This window comes from Macrobrachium rosenbergii, chromosome 15 (assembly GCF_040412425.1).
Source record: "Macrobrachium rosenbergii isolate ZJJX-2024 chromosome 15, ASM4041242v1, whole genome shotgun sequence".
NCBI lineage: Eukaryota > Metazoa > Arthropoda > Malacostraca > Decapoda > Palaemonidae > Macrobrachium > Macrobrachium rosenbergii.
The window spans coordinates 56,236,849-56,262,247 of NC_089755.1; the positions used below are offsets into that span (position 1 = coordinate 56,236,849).

The following is a 25,399-nucleotide window of genomic DNA, read 5'->3' on the forward strand; positions in this document are numbered from 1 at the left end:
GGACTCATCTATCTCCTTTTAGATTTAAAACCTCATCAGATTGCTACAGAAATGTTTTCCCTGGAAACCACTGCATTACCTTATTTGTAGCTTTCTAACCTTAATTATTCATCATGTGATAGTTTGACAGCATAGAATTAAAGAAGAAAAAGTAAAAAAAGTGAATCCGATTTACTTCAGGACACAAACGAGTGCCAGGAAAGAACTCACAGGTGCCAACAAGACTGTGTCAACACTGATTCAGGCTACGCGTGCGCTTGTAACCCTGGGTTTACTCTCAGTTCAGACGGATTCTCTTGCTCAGGTAAGAAATTTCTGTGTCTCCCTCTTTTCCAGTTCAGCTAATCCACTTGATTAGATTTCTTTTAGTTCTTTCCATTATGTGGATGTCGTCTGTTCAGTTGCAATTGACTGGAAGGCAGAATTCAGCTAACTGGCACTTTCCAAAGCTGAATTAATGGATGCCCCACAGATGATAAAAGTCATCACACTGTAATATGGTACAAAATCTTGACAGTTAACGGCTCAGCGTCATTTCCACATAGATTCATCTCTTCTTCTCATTTTCAGATTTTAAACTGCTTTCGTTTTCAGTAATGATCTTTCATGGCAATGATTCAGTAACAAAAGAATCTCTGTCCCTCCTCAGACATCGACGAGTGTCGCACTGGGATCTGTGAACACTTCTGCCAGAACGTGCAGGGGTCGTATATCTGCTCCTGTCGACGGGGATACGTTCTCGAGGATAATACGCGATGCCGTGGTAAGGATTCTTTAGGAGAGCTCTATAATGCACTGCTGACTTTTAGTCCCTTTTTGTAGGTTCCTGAAGAGCATACTTAGCCCCTGTCATCAGGTTCCAGAAGAGCATACTTAGTCCCTGTCAGTAGGTTCCTGAAGAGCATACTGTGGTCCCTTTCAGTAGGTTTCTGAAGAGTATACTGTGGTCCCCTTCAGTAGGTTCCTGAAGAGCATACTGTGGTCCCTTTCAGTAGGTTCCTGAAGAGCATATTGTGGTCCCTCTCAGTAGGTTCCTGAAGTGCACACTGTGGTCCCTTTCAGTAGGTTCCTGAAGAGCATATTGTGGTCCCTCTCAGTAGGTTCCTGAAGTGCATACTGTGGTCCCTTTCAGTAGGTTCCTGAAGAACATACTAAGTCCCTGTCAGCAGGACCCTGAATAATTAGAAGAACTACCAGAGGCTCTCATAGTGATGGCAGACTACTCATTTTACCTTACAAATTGCAATTTTTGGTTTAGAATAAAACATAAAAACTGCTTATAATATATTCCAAGAGGGAAAAATAACATTGCACATATATTCTGGCAAGACAAAGGAAAACTGCTAATCAATTTCCAGCCAACCCTTTTCCAGACCATCCATTTCAAAATAGTTAACTATGTTCACAAAAGCTATTATTCATGTGAATCTATAAATGTCTTTTGAATTTTATTAGTATTTATTTGTAATAATAAAGAACTCCTCGACCACCCACAGCTGTCAGCACTGACTACTTCGTCCCAGGACGCATCCCGGGTGGATTTCGACCATCGACTCCTAGGCCTACCATCAGTCGAGTGGAAGACGACCTCATGGTCATTGAGAACGACCTGTCCGTCTTGGAAAATGACTTAGGCCGAATTGGACCTGGATGGAGGACAGATAAAGGGAAGAAATGGGAGGAAGAAGAAGAAGAACAGAGGAGATACTGGGGTGAGGACAGTCACACAGGGCCTAAAGTAGGTACAAGGTATGATGTGGACAGGAATCTCCAGATTGACGAAAGAAGAAGATGGGAGAATACTTATGGTGGGGGAGGAAGGACAGACAGTGACAGAGAAGCCGAAGGAAGAGGCCGTTCCTGGCCAGGAAGAGGAGGAGGAGCAGGAGAGGGAGGAAGAGGAAGAGGAGGAGGAGCAGGAGAGGGAGGAAGAGGAAGAGGAGGAGGAGGAGGAGGAGGAAGGGGAGAAAGTGGAGGTACAGATGAACACTGGACGGTTGAGGAAAACAGACACCAGGTAGTAGAGGAGAATGAATATTGGGGAGGAGGGGGGAGAGGAAGAAAACAGGGAGAGGATAGAGTAGAAGGGCGAGGAAGAGGAGGGGGAGAAGGAGGAAGAGGAGAAGGAGAAGGAGGAAGAGGAGGAGGAGAAGGCGGAAGAGGAGGAGGAAGAACAGATGAAGACCGAATTAGAGGTGCAGGAGAAGACAGAGGGAGAGACTGGGGTGGAAAACATGACAGAAAAGGCACAGGAAAAGGCAGAGGAGATGACAGGAGGGTATTTGGTGGTGGAGAAGAGAGAGAACGAGAAAGAGACAGAGAGAGAGGAAGAGAGAGGGAGAGACCAGGCACCTATGGTGAAACAGTTGATGAAATCTACACTGAAGTGAATGAAAACGACATTCAGTATCCGGACCGATTCAACACCACCTTTAAGAGAGTTGATGAAAAAACCTTCTGGAAAGAGAGAGAAGACAGGTTCCCTTACCCTGGGTATGGAGGGTATGACGAAGATGCAGGCTCGGGTGATAGGACCATCCCACCCGGAGGCGGACACAAAAGACCAGTGATTTCTCAAGAAGAGAATATTTGGGAAACCAGAGAAGAGGAGATTTACCCTGGTATTGGCTCCACGCCAACTGTCTGGGAAGAAGAGAATCGTTGGGAAGGCAGCGGGACTGGGGGCTTTTACCCATCACCCACACGACCATCTGGAGAGGGTACCGGCAGGGACACTGGTAGGGGCAGAGGGGTCTATTTCCCAACACCCACACAACCATCTGGAGAGGGTACCGGCAGGGACACTGGTAGGGGCAGAGGGGTCTATTTCCCAACACCCACACGACCATCTGGAGAAGGTACCGGCAGGGACACTGGTGGAGGCAGAGGGACTGGGGTCTATTTCCCAACACCCGCACGACCATCTGGAGAAGGTGGCAGGGACACTGGTGGAGGCAGAGGGACTGGGGTCTATTTCCCAACACCCACACGACCATCCAGGGAAGGTACCGGCAGGGAAATAGGAGGTGGAAGGAAGGTTGGTACAACAAAGACGCCTGGCAGACCTCACGCAGGTGCAGGTGAGGATGACCAGTGGGGAACTCGTGGAAGGTCTCCTTACCCGACACCTAGAATCCCGGGGGGAAGAGAAGATGATAGAGTAACGACGAAAGAGGAGGAGACCACGTGGAGAATCAAGGAAGACAGACACTGGACAAAAGAAGGGGATAAGCGATGGAGATGGGACGAAGAAGAGACTACCAAAGTTCTGGAGGAGGATCAGAAGAATCTGGTCACTACCCCAGAGCACTCTAATGTCAGTACAGGGCATACCAGTAAGTACTATGAGATACATGCTTCTAGTGCGAATTTCTTAACCTGACATTTGATACAAACTGGATCTGGATTTTGTAAATGTTAAGACAATAACTTTCTACCATACCTACATAGGATGCCCGCATGGATATGTTGGAGAAAGTTGCACAATTCGATGTGAGGATTGTCTTGGTAGTTGCAGTGATGATGGATGTGTGTGCCCACCAGGAAGGACGGGCCAGTTTTGCCAAGAAACATGCCCGCCGGGTTTCTACGGTGAAAACTGTAACAAGGTGAGAATCTTTCACAGCACTGCCACTTCTAGTTCTTGCTTCTGGAATTGAGAAAGACCAACGGAATATAATTAAGTCTTTTGCTAACTGATTCCAAAGCTATGCCAGTTTCAGTCTTTCTGGCCTTATACTAATGACACGAGCAGCGGCCATAAACTTGTATTATTTACAAAAGATTAGAAGTGATGAATTAGTGAAATGTTTCAGATAGTTACCAATCTTCTGCTTCACTTGCCTTGATGCATCTAAGAGGAAGCAAGACCCAGATCAGGGGAAGGAAAGAATTGCAAGTGTTTCCTCACTCCCCCTGTTATCACTGCCAAATGCTTTCCCAGCCTCCTATGCAAATGACCCAGTTTTCCACAATAGGCCATGTACTTGTTTATATTTTTCCTGTTAACTTTACAGATATGCTTATGCGAAAATGGCGGGACTTGTGACGCAGCCACGGGGAATTGTTCTTGTCCGCCAGGTGTCTCTGGAGTTTACTGTGAAAATGGCTGCCCTGCTGGTAAGCTTTTATTGATGTGAATAAATAATTGTCTTGCCATTCAAAGAGGAAAAAAATCTTATTTCTTGTCATGACTCTGACTTGAAATCACAGTAACTTCCTTCTCAACTCCCGCAGGATTTTACGGCATCACCTGCCGGAAGAAGTGTCCCTTCAAGTGTCCCTCGATGCGTTGCAACAGACACTTCGGGTTCTGCGAGTGCAACGCCGGTCGATACGGCCAGCTGTGCAACTTGCCATGCCCCGAAATGACCTGGGGCATGAACTGTCGCCACCAGTGCCAATGCGAGCAGAAAACGACAGTGCGGTGCATCCCTGAGGTACGGTGACCTTGGCGTGCTGGAATGGAATGGAGTATATAAGATTTAGGCAAAAGGCCGAGCGCTGGGACCTTTGATGAGGGAAGTTGAGAATAAAAATGTTTTATTTAAAGATGTAACGGGAGGAAAATCTCGCAGTTGTAATATATATTTATATGTTGTTATGAGAGGGTGGGAAGCAGGATGGAAGATAGAGCTTATGAACTGAGGTACGCCAAAGAAATGAAAGGGGTTGCAGCTAAGGACCTAAGGGATGCTGCCAAGAACCTTCAAGTAATTAAGTAATGTATCTTTTGAGGTATGGTGACCTTGGCAAATTCACATTATTCTCCTCCCAGTATAGATAGATAGATAGATAGATAGATAGACAGACAGATATTATTTTCATCATAATATATATATATATATATATATATATATATATATATATATATATATATATATATATATATATATATATATATATATATATATATATATATATATATATATATATATATACAGGGGCTCTGAAGGTCATAAATTCGATTCTCAATGAAAGTTAAAATCTTCTCTTTTTTTCGTCACGAGAATTTTGTTACAGAACTTTCTAAATTTATTTAATCATTTATCTAAATCTATATAATCATAATTCATCTAAATTTATTTGGTTATTTGCCTAAATTTATTCATACTTATAAAGTTAACGTTGGTCTAAATTTACCTAAATTTATATAGATATCTAAATTTATGTTATCATTTATCTAGATTATATAGATTTCTAAATTCATGACCATTTATCTCAGTTTATCTAAGTTTAAGAAGAAGATATTTGAATTATATGAATTCCTTTCCCGCTCACACTCCCGTCCACCAAAATAATAATAATAATAATAATAATAATAATAATAATAATAATAATAATAATAATAATTTCTGTCAACAGAGGAAAGGTATTAATTCCTCTTAGTATTCCACAGAACGGAACGTGTGATTGTATTCCCGGATACCACGGCGACGACTGTTCCATGGAATGCCCCAGGGGTACTTGGGGGTACGGCTGTAAGGAGACGTGCCAGTGCGAGGAAGGAGCGACGTGCCACTCTACCAATGGCACGTGCACGCACGACTGCCCTCCGGGTTTCACGGGACCTGACTGTAGCGCTGGTACGCATGCGCAGAACCATTCTTTTGTTTTTTTTTTAATTAACCATATGTCTTTTGAATAAATTTGGTTTAAAGTAGATAGGCTATAGCGTTTTATTTCAGGAAGCTTCCATATCTTTTAAACCAAACATCGTAGCGTTATTTGGTTCCTAGAAGACTCAAACTTTGACAAAATCTTGGTTTTCCATTGGTTTCATGTGACATTTGACAAGCAGATTCCATTGCCATTAATGTATGACTTTTCATATTAGGTACTGTCTCGAAATCCAAGACAAATAATTGTATTCTCTCTCTCTCTCTCTCTCTCTCTCTCTCTCTCTCTCTCTCTCTCTCTCTCTCTCTCTCTCTCTTTTAACATTTACTTTATCCCTAAGTCGAAAACTTCAAGAACCCAGTGTTCAAGACAAAGACAATTGTTTAATTCCATCTACATTTTCCTTGGACAATCAATCACTGACACTGTGTAATAGTTCATTCTTCATTTTCACGTTTTATGTGAGCATTTTTACTTTTGCTTTTAACAGTTTGTGAGACAGGCAATTTTATTCTGCTTTTTACAGTTTGTGAGACAGGCAATTTTACTTGTGCTTTTTACAGTTTGTGAGACAGGCAATTTTGCTTTTTACAGTTTGTGAGACAGGCAATTTTACTTGTGCTTTTTACAGTTTGTGAGAAGGCAATTTTACTTTTGATTTTTACAGTTTGTGAGACAGACACTTTTACTTTTGCTTTTTACAGCCTGTGAGAAGGCAATTTTACTTTTGCTTTTTACAGTTTGTGAGACAGACAATTTTACTTTTGCTTTTTGCAGTTTGTGAGACAGGAACTTACGGCATAGGCTGCAAGGAAAAGTGTCGCTGTGGCCTGCAGCCCTGTGACGCAGTGACTGGATCATGCCACTGTCCACCTGGCACTCATGGACCGAACTGTGTTGACCGTCAGTAGCTTTCATAACTCTGTTGATTATGTTTTATTTCACCATATTTAGTTGCAAGTTTTATTTTGGTCCTGTTTCCTAAGATCGTTTGATTTATTTCTGAGTTATGATCACTTTTCTGTCTGGGGGGCCTCTGTGTCAAAAACTTGAAAATATTTTATTTCATCATTTTTAGTTGCAAGTCTCATTTTGGTCTTATTTTTCATAAATATTATTTGATCAATGTCTGAATTATGATCACTCCTCTGTCAAAAATGTGTAAACTATTTCATTTCACCATATTTCTTCCCAGATATCCTTTGTCTGAGTTATGGTCGCCTTTCTGTGTAAGGGGTCTCTATGTCAAAAAAAGTAAAAATATTTCATTTTACTACATTTAGTTTCAAGCCTCATTTACAAGTCATATTTCTTCCTAATATTGTTTGATTTATTTCTGAATCACATCACCCCATTATCCAAGGGGTCTTTATGTAAAAAACGTGAAAAATATTTCATTTTACTATATTCAGTTGCAACTCTTATTGTAGTCACATTTCTTCCTAAATCATGATCATTTCTATCTAAGAGGCCTCTATACCAAAAAGAATTCAGGAAATTTATCAACAGTAACGTATTACTAGGTTGTGAGGAGGGCTCTTGGGGAGAAAGCTGTCGAGAAAAGTGCCAGTGTCCAGGGAATGCAACTTGCGACAGAATCACTGGCAAGTGCCGCTGTCCCTCAGGGTACATGGTGAGTGCCCATTATATTTGTAGGTTGTAAGTGAATTGTGTGTGGAGATTATCATATAAACAAGTGCCAGAGAAGACGATACTGACAACTGAGTCCAAGAGAAGCTACTGTTCTCTTCACTGAATAATGTGATATGGAGATATGGAAAAAATTTTACCAATACTGAACAATATGATGCATTCAGATGGAAGTTCCATAGTTATTCTAAATAAGTTTTCAATCCTTTCTGAAGAGAGAAATGTGAGAGATGTTAATCTGGTCACTGTAAACTACTCCAAATTATATAAGAATTCAAGTCGTAGATTGGATACTCACTCTGAAAGGCAATAAACTAAAGGTCATATATTCATTCCTGATAACATATGGAAATGTTGTTGCTGCGTGGTACCCACAACTTAAAACATTACTGAATGTCTGTTTGTTTACTTGATACTGTAGCTTTTTATTCAGTCTCTAATCTTAAAGACTGCTCAAGTATTTTTCTGTACTAATCTGAAACCGACCGATACCGTTTATTCCTAGGGTGCAGATTGCCAAAAGGGCTGTGGTCCGGGTAGATGGGGTACTGACTGTCGGCGCCTTTGTAGATGCCTCAACGGAGCTTCTTGCAACCCGATAACTGGGAGGTATGCACACACACACACATGCACATGCAAATAAACACACACACACAATCGTATATATAGACAACATAACTAATAATTTCTTACGTTTCAGTAATATTCCCAAAGTCATAAATGGCGCTGCCGATAATTTGTCGTTATTGATTAAAAAAATTAATAAGTTCTGGAACAGGAATTTATAGTGATATATGATATTTTCCAGATGAATACTTCTAAAAAACCACTTCATTGTAGATAAATAAAGCTAGCGACTTATAAAGATAGAGACGTACGAAGCTATAGCGACTTATAAAGATAATGACGTATAAAGCTAGTGACTTATAAAGACAATGGCTTATAAAGATAGCGACGTATAAAGCTAGAGACTTATAAAGATAGTGACGTATAAAGCTAGTGATTTATAAAGCTAGTGACGTATAAACCTAGCGACTTATAAAACAAGTGACGTATAAAGCTGGTGATTTATAAAGATAGCGACTTATAAAACAAGTGACGTATAAAGCTAGTGATTTATAAAGCTAGTGACCTCAAAATCTAGCGACGTGACTTTCAAACCTAGCGACTTATAAAGCTATTGACTTATAAAACTAGCAACTTATAAAGCTACATAAAGCCACTGACTTACATCAAAACAGGTGTGAATGCAAAGCAGGGTACACGGGGGAGCACTGTGGTCAGCTATGCCCCCCAGGGAGACACGGGCCGGATTGCGTCAACGTCTGCGACTGCCCCGACGGAGGTCACTGCCACAGGGTCACGGGCAAGTGCCAATGCCCACCGGGACTGGGAGGACCCAACTGTAACGAGCGTGAGTCGAGAAAGAGTGATTTGATTTTAATGCATGCACAAGGTTTGTTTGGCTAGCTCGCCTTCTCATCATTGCCGAACTGACAAAGAAGTTTAACTACATATATATACTTGTTTACTGGGAAAGGTTTCGTTTTTAACATTGATTTAACATTGGTAACTTAGAGTAAGACGAAAGATTAACGAAAGAAACTGATAGAGAAAATCGGTATATACTCATTTTCATTGTTGTTCTAAACCTTGCTTAGTTTAGGAGCTCGTGTTATTTTTGTTGTTGTTCTGTGCATACAATTCATAGGAGCTCGTGTTTTTTTTTTGTTGTTGTTGTTGTTCTATGCACACAATCCATTACAACTGAAGATTCTAAATGGAGACTTCCCCCCCATTCCTTTTACATGACAAACACAACGATTCACAAACAAATCAAGTTTGTTGTCCTAAATCAGAATTCCATTTCATGACGTGTTGATCTGATAACAACATTCTCTGCAATACCAACCACATCTCATCAATACTACTACTCCTCCCTTTGTCTAACCACAAACTAGCTTGCCCAGAGGGTACTTACGGTCCAGGATGCTTTATGAAATGCAGCTGTGCTAACGCTGCCAATTGCGACGCCACATCCGGTGCATGCGTGTGTCAGCCAGGTATGCTTTCTTTATCTTTTACCTGTTGAGAAATCGAGATTTCTAGAGTATGAATTTGATGTCAGACACTAGACTAAAACAGACAAAATAAAAGCACGCTTCTTTCTTTTACCTGTTGAGAAATCTGACATTTCTAGATTTAGGAGTTTGATGTGAGACACTAGACTAAAAAAAAAAAAAAAAAAAAAAAAAGCACGTTGCGCAGTCCAACTTTTCGGGTGTCATTCAAGGCTGGCATGGAACGCTTTGCGACCGCCCCTGTACTGCGGGCTTTTGGGGGAAGGATTGCCTCCGAAGGTGTGACTGTGACGAAGGGGCAGTTTGCAATCCCATCACTGGGGATTGCATCTGCACGCCCGGCAAAGATAGGAAGTATTGTTCCAAAGGTGAGTGGAGAGTTCTGTGAGTTGTTCCTAGCGGCCCTCGGGAATTTAAAAGTAGATAAATAAATAAATCCTATTTTCATTCGCGAAATTCATCTCTTGCGCTCTGCAGAGTGGTATTGTCTTCAAGTTATAGGGAAAAGATGTCACCTTATTAACACGAAAATAAGCATTCTTCGGCCCCTTGGGAAGTTAAAAATAAACAAATAAGTAAAAATTATGTTTATTCGCGAAATTAATCTCTTTTAAAACAAATATAGATAGATAAAAAACCCTAGTTTTATTCGCGAAATTCATCTCTTTTCAAACAAATACAAATAGATAAAAAAAACTAATTTTATTCGCGAAATCATCTCTTTTAAAACAAATACAAATAGACAAAAAACTAATTTTATTCGCGAAATTCATCCCTTTTAAAGCAAATATAAAATCATCTCTTTTTCACTCTGCAAAGTGCCGTTGTCTTCAAGTTATAAAAAAAGATATCACTTGTATAAATATGAAAATAAGCTCCCTTGTGTCCCTCGAAAACTTATTCAAACAAAAAATAAATAAATAAAAAACTAGCGTTATTCTTCAAGCTATAAAAAAAAAGATATCACTTATAAATAAAAAAAACTAGTTTTATTCTTCAAGTTATAAGAAAAAAAAATACCACTCACACTAAGGCTAAAATCAGCCGCCACAGTAACACTGTAACACCACAAAATCTCTATCACCTATAGTCTGTCCGCCGGACCGCTGGGGCATCGATTGCGAAAACACTTGCCTCTGCCTCAATGCGGGCACCTGCAACAGAGAGACGGGTGCATGCGAGTGCGCGCCTGGCTACACGGGTCCCAGATGCCATGAGAGATGCCCGCCCGGAACCTACGGCGCTAACTGCTTGTATAATTGCATGTGCCTGAACGCCGGGACCTGCCAGCACGAGACGGGGGCGTGCGTCTGCCCGTCTGGTTTCATGGGCGTCTTCTGTGAAGAAGGTAGCTATTTTTGCCCGTGGAGGTTTCAGGGGTAATCTTTGTGGAAGTATCTATAAGGTCAAGCGATCTTTGTGGCCGTATCTATAAGGTCAGGCAATCTTTGTGCCCGTATCTGTAAGGTCAAGCAATCTCTGTGGCCGTATCTATAAGCTCAGTCAATCTTTGTGCCCGTATCTATATGTTCAAGCAACCTTTGTGCTCATGTCTGTACGTTCTAAACAAGTTCATTTCGAGGTGCACTGATGAATGGAAAGACTCTCAAAGAGAGATATAGACAGATGTAAATGCGACGGCCTCACGAATATATTCATCCCCCATGTTTAGTACCAGCCCCTTGGAGACGAAAGCAAAATTACAAACGAGAGAATGCTAAATTTCTCATTATCTAAGCAAATCTCTCAGATTATCTCACTTCTATGGTATTATTTACAACATTTTCAATATTGTTCAGTCAAGTAATTATATTAGTAAATAATATCTTCGTGAGACCGTAAAATTTCAGACTCACATCGGGACTGAACAACGCCGATCTTTCAAACGGGAGAGTCCAGTGCGGATGAATAGCTAACGCCCTGGTCTCTCACTTGAAAGATAAGCGGGAGAATTCGGTCCCGCTGTGAGGCGGAAACTTACCGAGATATATATTGGATTTTCAAGATTGATTAATTATAATTTTATTCTTTTTTCAAAGGTTGTGGAGACGGGAAATTCGGACCAAGCTGCATTTTGGATTGTAAATGCGAGAATGGTGGGAGTTGCGACGCGGTAACAGGATCCTGCGATTGTGCCCCTGGGTGGGAAGGAGAGAATTGCGAGAAGCCTTGCCCCCAGGGTATGTTTACGAATGCTTTTACAGGTTTTCCGGTGAATTCTCACAGTCTTCCAGTGTCGATCGTATCTAATTCTAACAAGGTGATTCTGATAAGGTATCTAATTCTGATAAGGTAATCCTGATAAGAAATCTGATTCTGATAAGGTATCTGATTCTAACAAGGTGATTCTGATAAGGTGATTCTAATAAGATATCTGATTCTGATAACGTATATGATTCTGATAAGGAATCTAAATCTACTCAGATATCTGATTCTAACAAGGTGATTCTGGTAAGGAATCTGATTCTAACAAGATGATTCTAATAAGGAATCTGATTCTAACAGGGTGATTCTGATTAAGGTGATTATGATAAGGTATCTGATTCTGATAAGGTGATTCTAATAAGGAATCTGATTCTAACAGGGTGATTCTGATTAAGGTGATTATGATAAGGTATCTGATCCTGATAAGGTGATTCTCATAAGATATCTGATTCTGATAACGCATCTGATTCTGGTAAGGAATCTGATTCTACTAAGGAATCTGAATCTAACAAGGTGATCCTGATAAGGACTCTGATTCCAACAAGGTGATTCTGACAGGGTACCTGTCAATTACAGGTTTCTGGGGAGAAGAGTGCAAAGAAGCCTGCAGTTGCGTCAACGGAGGAATCTGCGACGCAGTGACGGGAGAATGCCAGTGTCCAGACGGCTTCACAGGAGAGCAGTGCCAATACAGTGAGTGCCACAGACACATGTTATCAAGCAGACTGAACGGAATGGCACTGTACTTGTAACGTAGGAAGCTGGGGTTGTGGAGCTTTTCCTAGTCTGACGAATAGCTTTTATCCCTGAGTACCTTCTGTAGTCTGACAGCTGTAGGGTGTAGATAGATTTGAGTACCCTTTGTAGTCTGACATCTTCAGGCTACTGTAGATAACTAGATAGTTCAACCTGATGCTTTGGTATGCCTATTTAGGGGTCCTTTGATTGGCTTTTTTTCCTCATGGGGGATATATGTAAAACTTCCTTTCTCACAATCCTTCCAGTCTGCCCTCGTGGATACTATGGCCAAGATTGCAGCGAGTACTGTAAGTGTGAGAGTGGTCAGCCTTGTGACCACGTTACTGGTGCTTGTTCGTGCCCCCCAGGCCGTCGGGGGCACCAGTGTCATCTGTGTAAGTACTTGACTCAATGTCCTCCCCTTCGGAGATATGATCTTGATACCCAAATGCCTATGGCAGTACGTAAGCAAGCCAGATTTAAACAGTCTGCCTCTATTCACAATTGTTTTGAAAAGCACTGACCCATTCAAATGTTTATATATAAGTACGTGAGTAATATTTAGAAGTCCTATTTCCTCAAACAGATTGCGAGGAAGGATTCTGGGGCAAAGGTTGTAGGATGAGATGCGAATGCGAAGGAGCCTCGGTTTGTGATCCTGAAACAGGCGACTGTATCTGCCCTGCTGGGTTCCGTGGGCGTAAATGCAGACGGCAGTGCCCGCCTGGGTATTACGGGGTCGGCTGTAAACAGGTGAGAAAAACGAAGATGGGCGGGGAAATAACGATGCCCACTTCAAACAACCATAAAACTCTGAAACAGTTCTTCTTGTATTTTAATAGTTTACTTATATTTTCATCTATTTACTTATTACTTTGTTAATTTATTTTCTTCTTTTTTGGTAATTGATCTCTTCTTTTTGTATTTCCTTTTGCCTCTTGTTACTTATTTCTAATGAACACCATAATATTCTTTGGAAGCTTCTTGAATTTCAAGTCAACGGCCCCTGTGGTGGGCTTGTTCCATATGAATAGGGTTCATCTTCTGAATAATAATAATAATAATAATAATAATAATAATAATAATAATAATAATAATAATAATAATAATAATAATAATAATAATAATAATAATAATGATAATAATAATAATAATAATATACTTTCACGTGAAAACATTGGCTCTGAAAGATAACTCTTCATCACCAAATTATGCCCTGGGAATTAACTCACAATTCTGCTTGCTTTTCACGACGAATCTTCACAGAAGTGCCAATGTTCCAATAACGAAAAATGCGATCCGGTGACCGGGCAGTGCCACTGTCAGCCGGGCACTTATGGACCAACCTGTTCTCTCACCTGTCCCACTGGTACATTTGATGAGCATTGCAACCAGGTAAGCAAGAAAGTTTTCCCTCAATGCAGCGACAGATTTGCTCTCTGGGAAATTCGCTGATTGGCAGACACTGAGTTATTGATAATGATGTTAGTTAGGAGAACTCTCTGGCAAATTCACTGGCTGGTAGAGAAGGTCCACTTGAAACTGGGTCTTGATACTGTGTAGTTTTCCTTTCTATGGCCCTTCCTAGACATAATATTATAGTTTTCCTTTTTTATATCTTTTCCTAGACGTGCGAGTGTCTCCACGGCGGCGTCTGCAGCAGATCAGGAGAGTGCAACTGTCCCGCAGGATACACAGGACCCAAATGCGAGAATCCTTGTTCGCCCAACACGTGGGGACTGCGTTGCGCAAATAGGTGCGAGTGTAAGAACGACGCCATTTGTCACCCAGGTTGGTGCTGCCATCTATGTTTTGCTCTCTGAATCAGATTCTGAGAGGAGATGCTTAGGAGTTTAAAGGGTTAAACGCATTACTAAATATCTTTATTGTTCTGTTCTCAGGCTGAAAGATACGGAATGTTAAAAGTTTATATTATATATATTATTTGGGCGTGACAAGAAATTTCTATATTTTGTAAAAGAAACATTTTGAACAGTTCTGTATGTTGGAGAGTGACTGGTCTCATGTACAAACAGGGCCAGGACAGGTATGTATCAACAGTGTGGTATGTTGTTTATCATTTCTATGGATGGGATGACCTTCCCTGACCTTGTTTATTAGACTGACCTTGTACATTAGCCTTGAAATAGGCCTAGAGATAAAAATCTAACATTGATTTTCCTCATTTTTTCCTCCTTCTCAAGCAAATGGCGTGTGCCAGTGCGGACTTGGTTGGACCGGTCCAAACTGTGACCAGCCCTGCGAGGCGAACCGTTACGGTCCGGACTGCAAGTATGACTGCGACTGCCACCTGAACGGGACCTGTGACCGGTTCACCGGTTGTTGCGAGTGCGGACCGGGTCGCTATGGAAGATACTGCGAATTCGGTTAGCTGTTTAGGCCTATTTTTTTTATTTTGCCACAACTATATTGGAAGATAGTGCTGCTTAGGCCTATTTTTTGATGTTATCATTACTAAGTGGAAAGATACTGGCATTCTGTGGTCTTTAGTAACCACAATATCCTCTTAATTCCTCGATTTCTTCACATTTTTGGAAACTTGTCATCCACTACTAAGCCTAAACCCAGGTGAAGAAAGAAATGAAGATTATCCAATTGTTTATAATAAATTCAGTTTATAAGAAAACTTTATATACTCTTTTATCCTTCCAGCTTGCCCTCCTGGGTTTTACGGGAACTACTGTAGCAGCATTTGCCAGTGTGAAAATGAGGCCTCTTGCGATGCCCAGACCGGTGAATGCCACTGTGCCCCAGGATTTACTGGGGAAGATTGTTCCATCAGCTGCCCACCTGGTTAGTCTCTTTTGTGTAACTTGATGTTGTCTTTTCTGATTCACATCATGAGAAATGTTCCTAGTTCTTAATCACTTTTTTCTACACATCATAAGGAATGTTTGTACTTCTTAATCACTCTTCTTCTTCACATCATGAGAAATGTTCGTAGTTCTTAATCACTTTTTTTCTTCACATCATAAGGAATGTCTGTAGTTCTTAATGACTGTTCTTCTTCACATCATGAGAAATTGTAGTTCTTAATGACTTTTTTTCTTCTCATCATAAGAAGTGTTTATAGTTCTTAATCACTCTTCTTCTTCACATCCTGAGAAATGTTTGTAGTTCTAAATCACTTTTCTGCTTCACATCATGAGAAGTGTTTGTAGTATTAATCACTTTTCACCTTCACATCATAATAAATGTTTGTAGTTCTGTAAGTTCTTGGAGTTACTGAAGAAATAACACTGAACCTGCTGTGAGCTTAACCACCTCAGATGAGAAAGTCTAAAAATTTCACTTGCTTTAATAGCTTGCTCACATATTACAGCTCTTTCATGTCACTCACCTAACATTCCATCTATTATATACTGTACTAATTTGCATACAAGTCTTCTGTAATTTACCATTTCAGAAAATACAAAAAAATTTATATATATCTTTAGACATTGAACCAGAATCATGGATGACATATTTACTTCCAGTGTAATCGAGTTTTAACCCCAAATAATCTTTGTATAGCATCATAAAGGAAGGCTTGATGGAAGTAGCTATTTTTGGAAAAAAAAATGCTATTTTTCAGGAACCTACGGGAAGGATTGCCAAGAAGAGTGCGAATGCGACCCTTACCCCTGTCGCAAAGACACTGGCGAGTGCTTGTGCCCTGCTGGTTTCACGGGACCAAATTGCACCTCTGGTAACTAATGTTGTCCTTTTACAAAGTATCTCAAAATTCTATTTTACCTCTGATGTAAATTTAGCTGACAGCCAAACTTCCGCTGTATTCATTAAAAACCTAAATTATTAGCTATGAGTTTTTAGTTAACAATCAGAGAGTAATATTAATGTTTTCTCTTTACAAAGAATCTCAGGTCAGGTAGTTTACCTCTGAGATGATTTTGCTGACTCTTAAACTTAAGTAATATTGATTTAAAACCTCAAATACTAGCTATGATATTTTAGTTAGTAATCAGAGAATAACATCAAATAATAATTCACCTTGTTAAGGAGGGAAGGAGATTAGTGTCCGAAAGAAAAAAGTCACAGATTCAAGATCATTTGAATTTTTCCTGAATGCGCAAACCTACAGTCTTTTATTTTGGATTCACCTTCAGCCTGTAATGAATAAAACGGGATTCTTACAACTCTGCATTGCCACATCATCACATAATTTTTATTTTAAAAAAATCACCAAAGCATCAAAATTTGCAAATTCTCGAAAGATAATTTGCATTTTTCGTAGATATACACATTCCTTAAGTTTGATTTTATATGGATAGCCTTGCTGGGTGATATATCAAATTGGAATATAAAATTTAGGCTTAGGCCTACCTCTAGGACCTTTGATAAGGCCACTCAGCGCTGAAACGGAAATTGGGAGTAAAAAAGTTTTACTGAAGGTGTAACAGGAGGAAAACCTCAAAGCAGTTGCATTATGAAACAATTATTAGGAGAGGGTTGAGGAAAGTAATATGGAAGAAAGAGCATATAAACGGAGGCATTGCAAAAGGAATGAAAGGGGTTGCAGCTAGGGTCCTAAGGGACGCCGCAAAGAACCTTAAGTAATGCCTACAGAGCACCTTTGATGGGAGATGGTTCTGTCGTTAAAGCTTGGAAACAAGGTACTTAAAACGTTGGGAAACTGTGGGTAGGTCTACCCTTCAGAAGACTTTGCTAGGATCTTACAGAAGCAACTGAAAAGCTGAAATTGATTCCCATATTACTGACCAAAAGTAGGCCTACATTATATGTATTACATTGCAGCGTGTAGCCAAGGGAGATATGGTCCAGATTGCAAAGAAATTTGTCGGTGCCATAATGGAGGAAGCTGTAACCCAGCAAATGGGCATTGTACTTGTGCCCCAGGATGGCTGGGGCCTACGTGTGAGGAGAAAGATGGTGAGTATATGTACAGCAGTCTCACTTCCTAACGAAACAATAACTTTGTATTTCAGTTGGAGCCATGGGATTGGAATGTTAAACTTAGGCCTAGGCCTAGCGCTGGGGCTTATGAGTTCATTCAACGCTGAAAGGGAAACTGAGAGTAGAAAGGTTTTATTAAAGGTGTAACAGGAAAACCTTGTTAGGAGAGGGTTAAGGAAAGTAAGACGAAAGAAAGATATTATGAGCGGAGGTACAGTAAAAGGAATGAAAGGGGTTGTAGCTAGGGTCCTAAGGGACGCTGCAAAGAACCTCAATTAACGCTTACAGCGCACATTGCGAGGTGCACTGACAGCACTACCTTCCGAAGGGGACATAATTCTGTTGCCGCAGATATAGCACAGTTAAATCATTCAGTCGTAAGTAACTGTAAACCAAGATGAAATTCTAAATTATTATTTTAGATTTTTATTTTTGTTTTATTCCATGGATACCTTATCGTTCTGTTGGTCCCTTATTACTATTTCTTAATTATTTTTTGTGTCTCCATAATCAGAAATTATTCCACAGTAATCTCTACAGTATTCTTTAGATTTTATATAATTCCAGACTGGCGCCACATTTCAATTTCCAATGTTTTTCGGAACGAGTGAAGACGATAAATCGAGATCCCTTCCTCAAAACTACTTTTTTTGTCATCTATTCTTTCCCTGTCATTACAAAATTTTTGCACTGGTTCCATATTTCGTAGGAATTTGTATAGCCTTATTTTTCAGAGAGACCTCGTTATTTATTTATTTATTTTTTTTTTTTTTAGTTTTTTTAAAAACATGTTTAAACTAAAACTACTTCTCTGTAAAACAAGGACATTCGTTTGGATTCCATTTTTATCAACGTTTTTTAATGCTGCGAGCAAGAAAACGTAACTTAAAAATAACATTTACGCGTACAATGCATCACGACCTGTAACGGAATTGATAAAGTAAAAGCCTCTATGTGAATTAAAACAATAAATCTTGAGAGTATCTCATCGCACAAACATTACGCTGTCGAGATAAACTTGTTTGAAAGTGTTTATTGTCAACTTCTTCTTTCGACAGCTTTCACGACGCATCCTGACCACAGAGACAGGGCTGACATTCCCGTGGAGGAGAGCTGAGCAGAGCAATATATTGTAAAAAGTTGCACACGAATGATTCAAGAAAACGCACAATGAAGCATATAATGTGGTCTGCGATCGTCAGTGTCACTAGATCAGTATGTGGAGAGGAAAAAAAAATGGTTCGGCATTAGGCCGATGCTGTTAGCTTTGAACAGTGAATTTTCCAATAGATTTGAATGACACTCGAGTGGTATTACGTGTGTTAAACAGGATGAAGAGGGAGATATGAACTATGATTCTCTCTGCCGTGATATTCAACAAATAACAGTTGCATAATAGTGAAAAAATGCAAAGAGAAATGTGATGTTATGCAGTCAGGAAGTTCACCGAGTGACCGGAACTCTGCTAAGATAGGCCTATGACTACAACACACTCGTGAGTGAGTTTGTGCATCATTGTTGTGACAATACATAACAAATGTCTACAACCATAGCTCCTTACAACTACCATTTATATTGCTGAGGCCAAGAAGATATATCATCGCCATATTCTATTAGTTAAAAACATTTGAATGGTAATTATTGTGAAAACAATACCAGTGTTAGCACGTCACTGCCAGTTCCTTGAGAATGCCTTTTATTCTCACTTCAGTACTTACTTTGTGATGGTTCACAGACTCATAGAAAATAGAGGGATTACTCTTACCGGGATTACTTCTTAAATCATTTCTTGATCGATGCTGTATCAAAAAAAGAATGGTTACGAAGACAGATCCCGTATAAGTGCGTCTGAAGATACAGTTTACTTAAATAAGTAGGTTTTTTTATCTACTTTTTGTCCAGAGGATTCGCTAAGTTTAGACTAAATTAACTTATTCGCATTTCCTTTACGCAAAGTTTTGTTAATATCCTTTAACTTTCTCTATTCAACTTTAACACTAAGAGAAAGATTATAAGTCAGCAACAATAATAATTGTGGGATACCTTTATGCAGTACATAGTAAAAGATTGGAATACTGAAACTTGGAAACAATAGCATATATCAGAAGTATATTTTGTTACGACCGTTGGTTGTTAAAAAAATATATATATATTTATAGGACTAATATATCAAATGTGTTCACAGAAAAATATATATAGATATATTTTGATGATAAATGTACTAAGAATCGGGTATGAGAAGAGCTGTAGATTTCAAGTCTAGCATTTTGTGATTATCGAGATGTCTGCCAAGTGGATGATTTTACGTATAATTTCAGAGATAGAAAGCTTTTACTGAATTTCTTCATGTTCTGTTTACGAATTTTATAATCCGTATTAAAGAACATTTAGAAGACTACGTTACTACTGCATAAAATCGTGGGTGTTTTAACTTCGCCGATTCATTCGTCCCAAACGAAACTGTGAATCATACAATCAACTTAATTTATGTATAACGGTTTTTGTTATAGATTTTTTCCTATATTTATTGCGTAGATTCTAGCCTAAGGCATCCTACACACGAAGGATATTCTACTGTACAGCTGCAGGCAATCGAGAACATTTCCTTGAGACAGATATACCGTTGGAAAATGTGGTATGCACCAATCAACGCTTACAAAAAAAAAATGTTTGCAGAGAAAATTGCTTCTTCTAAGATGGCCACGACTAGTGGGCCGCTGCCTTATAAACTATTGAACTGCTCTTTTTGTGTGTAACCAAACCATAGTTGTGTATACTGAAATCAAATACTTTTTTGTTTTAAGCTTTCAAACGAAAATTAACTTATGAATAAAACCACAAAACTGTTTAGTCGTATTAATTAACATTAGCTTGCAAGAAGGAACTTGGCGTTCCGATAAAGTCTGAACAAATATTTTAAAACCAAACCAGTTGCATCACTAACTTGCCCAGGACCTAAGGAGCTCGCCGAGATCCTCATGGCTGCCTAGGCAAGGGGAAAGGATGAGAGTGATGTCTTCCTTCATTAGAAGGATCCTGTAAATATGTAGGCCTAGCCTTCAGGTCCAGTCCTCAACTTAAAGGCGGAGGCTCTACAGTAATGCTGCGTTTCCATCACTCAACATTTTCATTTCATTTTTTTAATCATACCTCTCTCTCTCTCTCTCTCTCTCTCTCTCTCTCATGAACGTATGAAAGTGAAGTGTCATCGGTCGAAAGAGAGAAAATTACAAACTCCTGATTGAGTCTAGTTACAAGTAACGTCTTTTGGCGAGCTTCCCCTGGTTACCATTAGTCTAAAGACTTTTCCCCCCGCTTTCTTCGGGCATGGACCTATATATTCTGTTGACCCTTCCAAATCCCTTATCAATCTTTCATACGAATAAACAGGCTCCATATAATGAGCAAATTTCCCACTGATTGACACCACACATTAACTGATCTCTAGACCTATCATAGCTTAAAAATAAGTTGTAAAGCAACCCCTAAGTTAAATTCTCAGATCAGTAGTAGTTAGGCTTTTTACATTTGTGCGCTACTACTCTCGTCGGCTGCCGAGGAGCAAGAGCCCGTGCCAGTACAAGACTGGCTTAAGCTAGATAATGCTACAACTATCTACATCACGCAAAACTTCGCCACTTTATAACTATTGTCGTCTATGGTTTGATACCGCATTTACTAGACGCATTGCACATCTTACTTTAGTTCTCTAAGCCACATCTTAAGTCAAACAAAATTTTTTATGGGCCTGTTTTACTGATTGCTCTTCCTTTCCTTTGCTCCAATTTCCTAATGGTCTCCTATTCGTAAAACTAAGTTAAGCAAGTTAATCCTTCACATATTACAAGTGCTTTGTACTCCCACACCTTTGGACGACTCTCACCTTTCCTTACAAATACCCCACAATCCTACTTTCTATTGAATCTAAAGCTTGAATGTTCCTCCTTACATAGCCGCCTACTTAACACTTTCATTTTTTAAGCATATTATTAGCAGGTCTTACTTGCCACTTTCATCTTTATTAGGCAGTGCGTGATTTCTTTCCTCGAAGCTTTGAGGCGTTTCTTTCCTGGTTTACAAAAGCTCGCCTATTTAAATACACCATTGGCCTAAGGACGAGCCGTGCTACTTGCTATTCACTGTATGCCTCAAATTTTTCAAAGTAATTCGTACCATTCTGGTTCACAACTGCTGTTCACTATTTTTCAAGTTAGCAATGCTATTGCTTTCAAATCTTTTTCAAGTTAACAATATTATGGTAACATTGCATTTAAGTCTATCAAACTTTTTTTTAAATCCACAACCATTATTAGACCAATACCCTCAGATTAGTTTGGTATACTTAACTTTTAATGTAAGAATGGTTATTACTACTTTGCGGGATTCCGCATTTTACTTTAATTAGCCATGTTATCACTTCCAACACTACATTGTAGCATTACAGTCCATTCGCCTAACTGGAGGCACATTTTAATTTTCCAGGTAAGAACTTGGAATCTCCAAGTCACCCACTTCCAGGGAAGGGAATTTAAATACATCGACCAAACAAAACACATGAAACAAACGTCAGAATTAAAAGGCTTGCGACAGAAAATCTACAAGACATTTCCTCTTTATTCTGGGTCAGAATATAAAATTGCCTTCAATACTACAGGCTTCTTTTGAAGACCTTCAGTTTACTCAGAAAATATACAAAATTTTCAACCATCTAGCACCTTTAGGGTGTATGTCGGTGACCAGTGATATCCACTTAGGAGTCTACAAAATCTTGCAAAGCCGTCAAACTGCCCACCTTAACTGGAATCCAAATTTTTCTCCCAGTAGCTGATCATTCCTGTAAACATAAAACACCAGCAGAAACTTCCTCCTTGGAAAATCAAAGTTTCAAAAATCTACAACAAATTACTGCTTTTATACAAGAATATAACTAGCATTTAATATAGTGATCCCTTCCCCTCAAACACCATTTTTAAATTTTTTTGTTCCAGAAAAATTAATAGTTACAAAACAGTAAGCATCAGGATGAGGACATAGGTATGGTGGACGTGAAGTAAAGAATTTACAACAAGCAATAAAATTCCTACAGCGGTTCAAGTATACGCAATGAAGTTTTGCCAGTGATTCAATGTAACCAATTAAATTTTCCCCAATTCAATATAAGCAATAGAAAGTGAATAAATATATAATTCCTCCAACGATTCAATATTAGCTAAAATGATTTATCCAGTGATTCAATATTTGCAATAAAATTCCTCAAATGATTCAACCTAGGCACCACTAATCCTGCAACGATTCAATATAAGCTAAAATTATTTATCCAGTTATTCAATATTTGCAATAAAATTCCTCAAATGATTCAACCTAGGCACCAATAATCCTGCAACGATTCAATATAAGCTAAAATGATTTATCCAGTGATTCAATATTTGCAATAAAATCCTTCAAATGATTCAATCTAGGCACGAATAACCCTGCAACGATTCAATACAAGCTAAAATGATTTATCCAGTGATTGAATATTAGCAATAAAATTCCTCAAATGATTCAACCTAAGCAACAATAAACCTTCAATGATTCGACCTTAGCACAAGATTTCTCCACTCATCCTATATATTAGCAATAAAATCCCACACAAAAGTCTGACCTCCTTTGAACCTGGAAAGCAAAAACAGTGACCCCATAGACCTGCATAGTAGGACCCGAAGGCATACTATGACAGGTCGTATGGGGGTGACCCCACCCCCTCAGGGGGCACAGCCCCTGCAGGGGTGGGGGTGAGTTAAGACTTAAAACGAGAAGACTAAGACTACTAAAGACCAAACTAAAAAGACAGTAAGACCAGAAACACTAGATACCAGGATACAAGGAGTTAAACTGTAGACCAGAAATAACGTTAAGAAGACCAGAAATAACGTTAACTGAAGATTAGAATCTACAAAATTAATGAATTTACAGACCAGAAAAAAGACCAAATTATCTAGATATGTAACTCTAGAAAAGCCAAGAACTAAACTACCAGAAAAAGGTACTGCTTTAAACTATAGACCAGAAACTAGTACTGACAAAGACCACACTGATAATCCAGAGAAAGAATTCACACAAAAGCATAAAGTAAAAGACCAAAGTGACAACCAACGAAAGACTATAAACTTAAAAATTTAGCCTAAGACACCCCGAAAACTGGAAGAAACTTCAATAGGTCTAAGAAAATAAGTCATTAAATAGGCTACTCACCAGCAAAAGAAACCTTTCTGGCGTCAGTAAATAGCCAACAACGCGTCACTTAGTCCACAGTACTGTGCACGGAATCCATATCCGTACTCACTGAGCAGACGACACCTGGAATTCAATCAAGTTTTAGTATTTAGTATTTCACATGCAATAAGATTCCTGTACTAGATTTAAACCTTAAGGCAAAGCAAAGCTATCAGATTTAACGATGAAAAGCTCAAATCAGTTTAAATACTGAATTTAAAGTAAACAGCTGTAAAGAAAATACTTCAAATTTATATTGCTTGCTAACAAACCCATTGAGTTATCTATTTGGTCACTCGCCATTAACTTCAAGAAACCACATTGATTTCTAAGTTAAAGCTGGCAGATTACCAAGAGATAATCTGACAACCACAAAAGCAATAAAATATTTACCTTCCAAACACCATTCCCTTTCTCTGACAATCAGCTACCATGAGCCACCATGACGCTGAATGGGAATTAACACGAAGGTTCCATAGCGGGGATTTCCACTCAAACACCGATCGTTACTTCGCAAGATAATCAAATTAATGACGCACCAATAAAATTGTCCTTATATAGATGAACACTAGATCTTGACGCGATGAACCCATAACAAAGTACACTACAAAAATAAAACAAATGTCATCATGTACTCCTTGGAGTAAAGGTGTCTTGTGTGGTTTCGTTTCGGGCCAAGGACCGCACTGACAAGGAAATTAAATTTACCATCTTGCGCCGCTGACGAGTGGTTTTTCAAGGATGCTGAAGTGGCTCAGTGAAACGAAAGTGTACTTCATTCTTTTTGTCATTTTTTTTATTCGTTTTGCTTTCTAAGAATATGAGAAATGTGTAGGATAAGACACGGTGTAGACGTTAAATGTACTTTTTGACATTATCCTTACGTTATGTTTTATGCCAATGCTTACATACTTGAAAATGACAAGCGGTTCGAATATAGTTTGCATTTATATAAAAATCGTAAAAAAATAAGGGAAACTTCAGAATAAGGAAAGTTGCTTTTTCTTTAAATATTTCATAAGGCCATTGCTTGTTATTCAGAAGCTCCACATTAAGATATTTATCATTAGCTTATAAAGTAACAGTTACGAATCTGAATTTTATCATTTTTATAAGAGACCTTAGAAGCCATATGTAAGGGGCAATGAGTTAAGAGAAAATCTGAGAAGATTAGAAGATAGTGAATTCTATTAATTACACATTATAAAATCCTAGTTGATTGAAATATTGTCTCTTACTGAGTTCGATGACGTCACATTCAGCACTGTCGAAGATGGCACTTATTTCAGTAATAATTGATCTGACGTTTATTTATTTTGCCATTTCCATCGTTTGTCAATTCGGACACCTTACCACTGTTACCGAGGGCCGTGTGGTCATTTCTGTCTGAAAAATATTAATCTTTTTCATCGAATATCTGAGTTTTATGCTGTTTATCATCCCGGATGATGCCTTCTCCTTGTATACCAGATTATGCGCAGCCTCAATGTCTAGGTCTACTCCGTTCGCCTTGTATAGCAGAATTCAATGCAGACTCGAGGTCTAGGCCTACTCTGTTCCCTTTGTATAGCAGAATTAAATGCAGTCTCGAGGCCTACTTGTGATGTAGGGATGGTTTACCACCATCAGGTATTTCACAAAATAAACCTCTGGCTTCGTAGGCGCATGTGTCGTTATTTCAGTCTCTCTAACCTAAACCTTCAAAAGGAGGAGGTCCTTCTTTGTCAGTAAATTGCCAAATACCATTAATACAGCTCAATGAGTAAATTACCAAATATTCTCTCGCTCTCTCTAGTTAGATCCACATCCCGGAAAGCCGGTAACCGAACCAAATTTTTAAAACGTTCTTGGTAAAAGCAACTTCGGGTAGCGGCACGTTCTTCGAAAACATTGCTTACATTTATTCAGTTAATGCA

At 39.1% G+C, this 25,399-nt stretch overlaps 1 protein-coding gene and 1 long non-coding RNA gene across 7 annotated transcripts in view; one reads left to right on the forward strand and one right to left on the reverse strand.

Annotated features, from left to right (window-relative positions):
* LOC136846761 (multiple epidermal growth factor-like domains protein 6) overlaps positions 1–20,074 on the forward strand; it is a 50,659-nt gene extending 30,585 nt beyond the window's left edge. For 2 of the 6 annotated variants that reach the window (XM_067117969.1, XM_067117970.1), the window contains exons 8-32: positions 181–304; positions 650–763; positions 1,497–3,335; positions 3,451–3,608; positions 4,017–4,119; positions 4,237–4,439; positions 5,399–5,585; positions 6,397–6,522; positions 7,143–7,252; positions 7,775–7,878; positions 8,511–8,683; positions 9,231–9,332; positions 9,563–9,718; positions 10,441–10,698; positions 11,390–11,530; positions 12,132–12,248; positions 12,560–12,688; positions 12,880–13,046; positions 13,560–13,688; positions 13,922–14,084; positions 14,498–14,680; positions 14,967–15,107; positions 15,889–16,002; positions 17,070–17,204; positions 18,287–20,074. In XM_067117969.1, coding sequence (XP_066974070.1) covers positions 181–304; positions 650–763; positions 1,497–3,335; positions 3,451–3,608; positions 4,017–4,119; positions 4,237–4,439; positions 5,399–5,585; positions 6,397–6,522; positions 7,143–7,252; positions 7,775–7,878; positions 8,511–8,683; positions 9,231–9,332; positions 9,563–9,718; positions 10,441–10,698; positions 11,390–11,530; positions 12,132–12,248; positions 12,560–12,688; positions 12,880–13,046; positions 13,560–13,688; positions 13,922–14,084; positions 14,498–14,680; positions 14,967–15,107; positions 15,889–16,002; positions 17,070–17,204; positions 18,287–18,345 — 5,235 coding nt within the window. In that variant the 3' untranslated portion in view covers positions 18,346–20,074. The remainder of the gene's footprint in view (positions 1–180; positions 305–649; positions 764–1,496; positions 3,336–3,450; positions 3,609–4,016; positions 4,120–4,236; positions 4,440–5,398; positions 5,586–6,396; positions 6,523–7,142; positions 7,253–7,774; positions 7,879–8,510; positions 8,684–9,230; positions 9,333–9,562; positions 9,719–10,440; positions 10,699–11,389; positions 11,531–12,131; positions 12,249–12,559; positions 12,689–12,879; positions 13,047–13,559; positions 13,689–13,921; positions 14,085–14,497; positions 14,681–14,966; positions 15,108–15,888; positions 16,003–17,069; positions 17,205–18,286) is intronic. The other 4 variants (XM_067117972.1, XM_067117973.1, XM_067117974.1 and 1 more) reach the window with 4 other exon arrangements.
* Positions 20,075–21,829: 1,755 nt separating this feature from the next.
* Positions 21,830–24,013, reverse strand: LOC136846763 (uncharacterized). Its single transcript, XR_010855534.1, has 3 exons — positions 23,877–24,013; positions 23,463–23,567; positions 21,830–22,062 (listed from the first exon to the last, which is right to left on the reverse strand). It is a non-coding gene; the product is annotated as an uncharacterized lncRNA (long non-coding RNA).
* Positions 24,014–25,399: the final 1,386 nt, after the last annotated feature.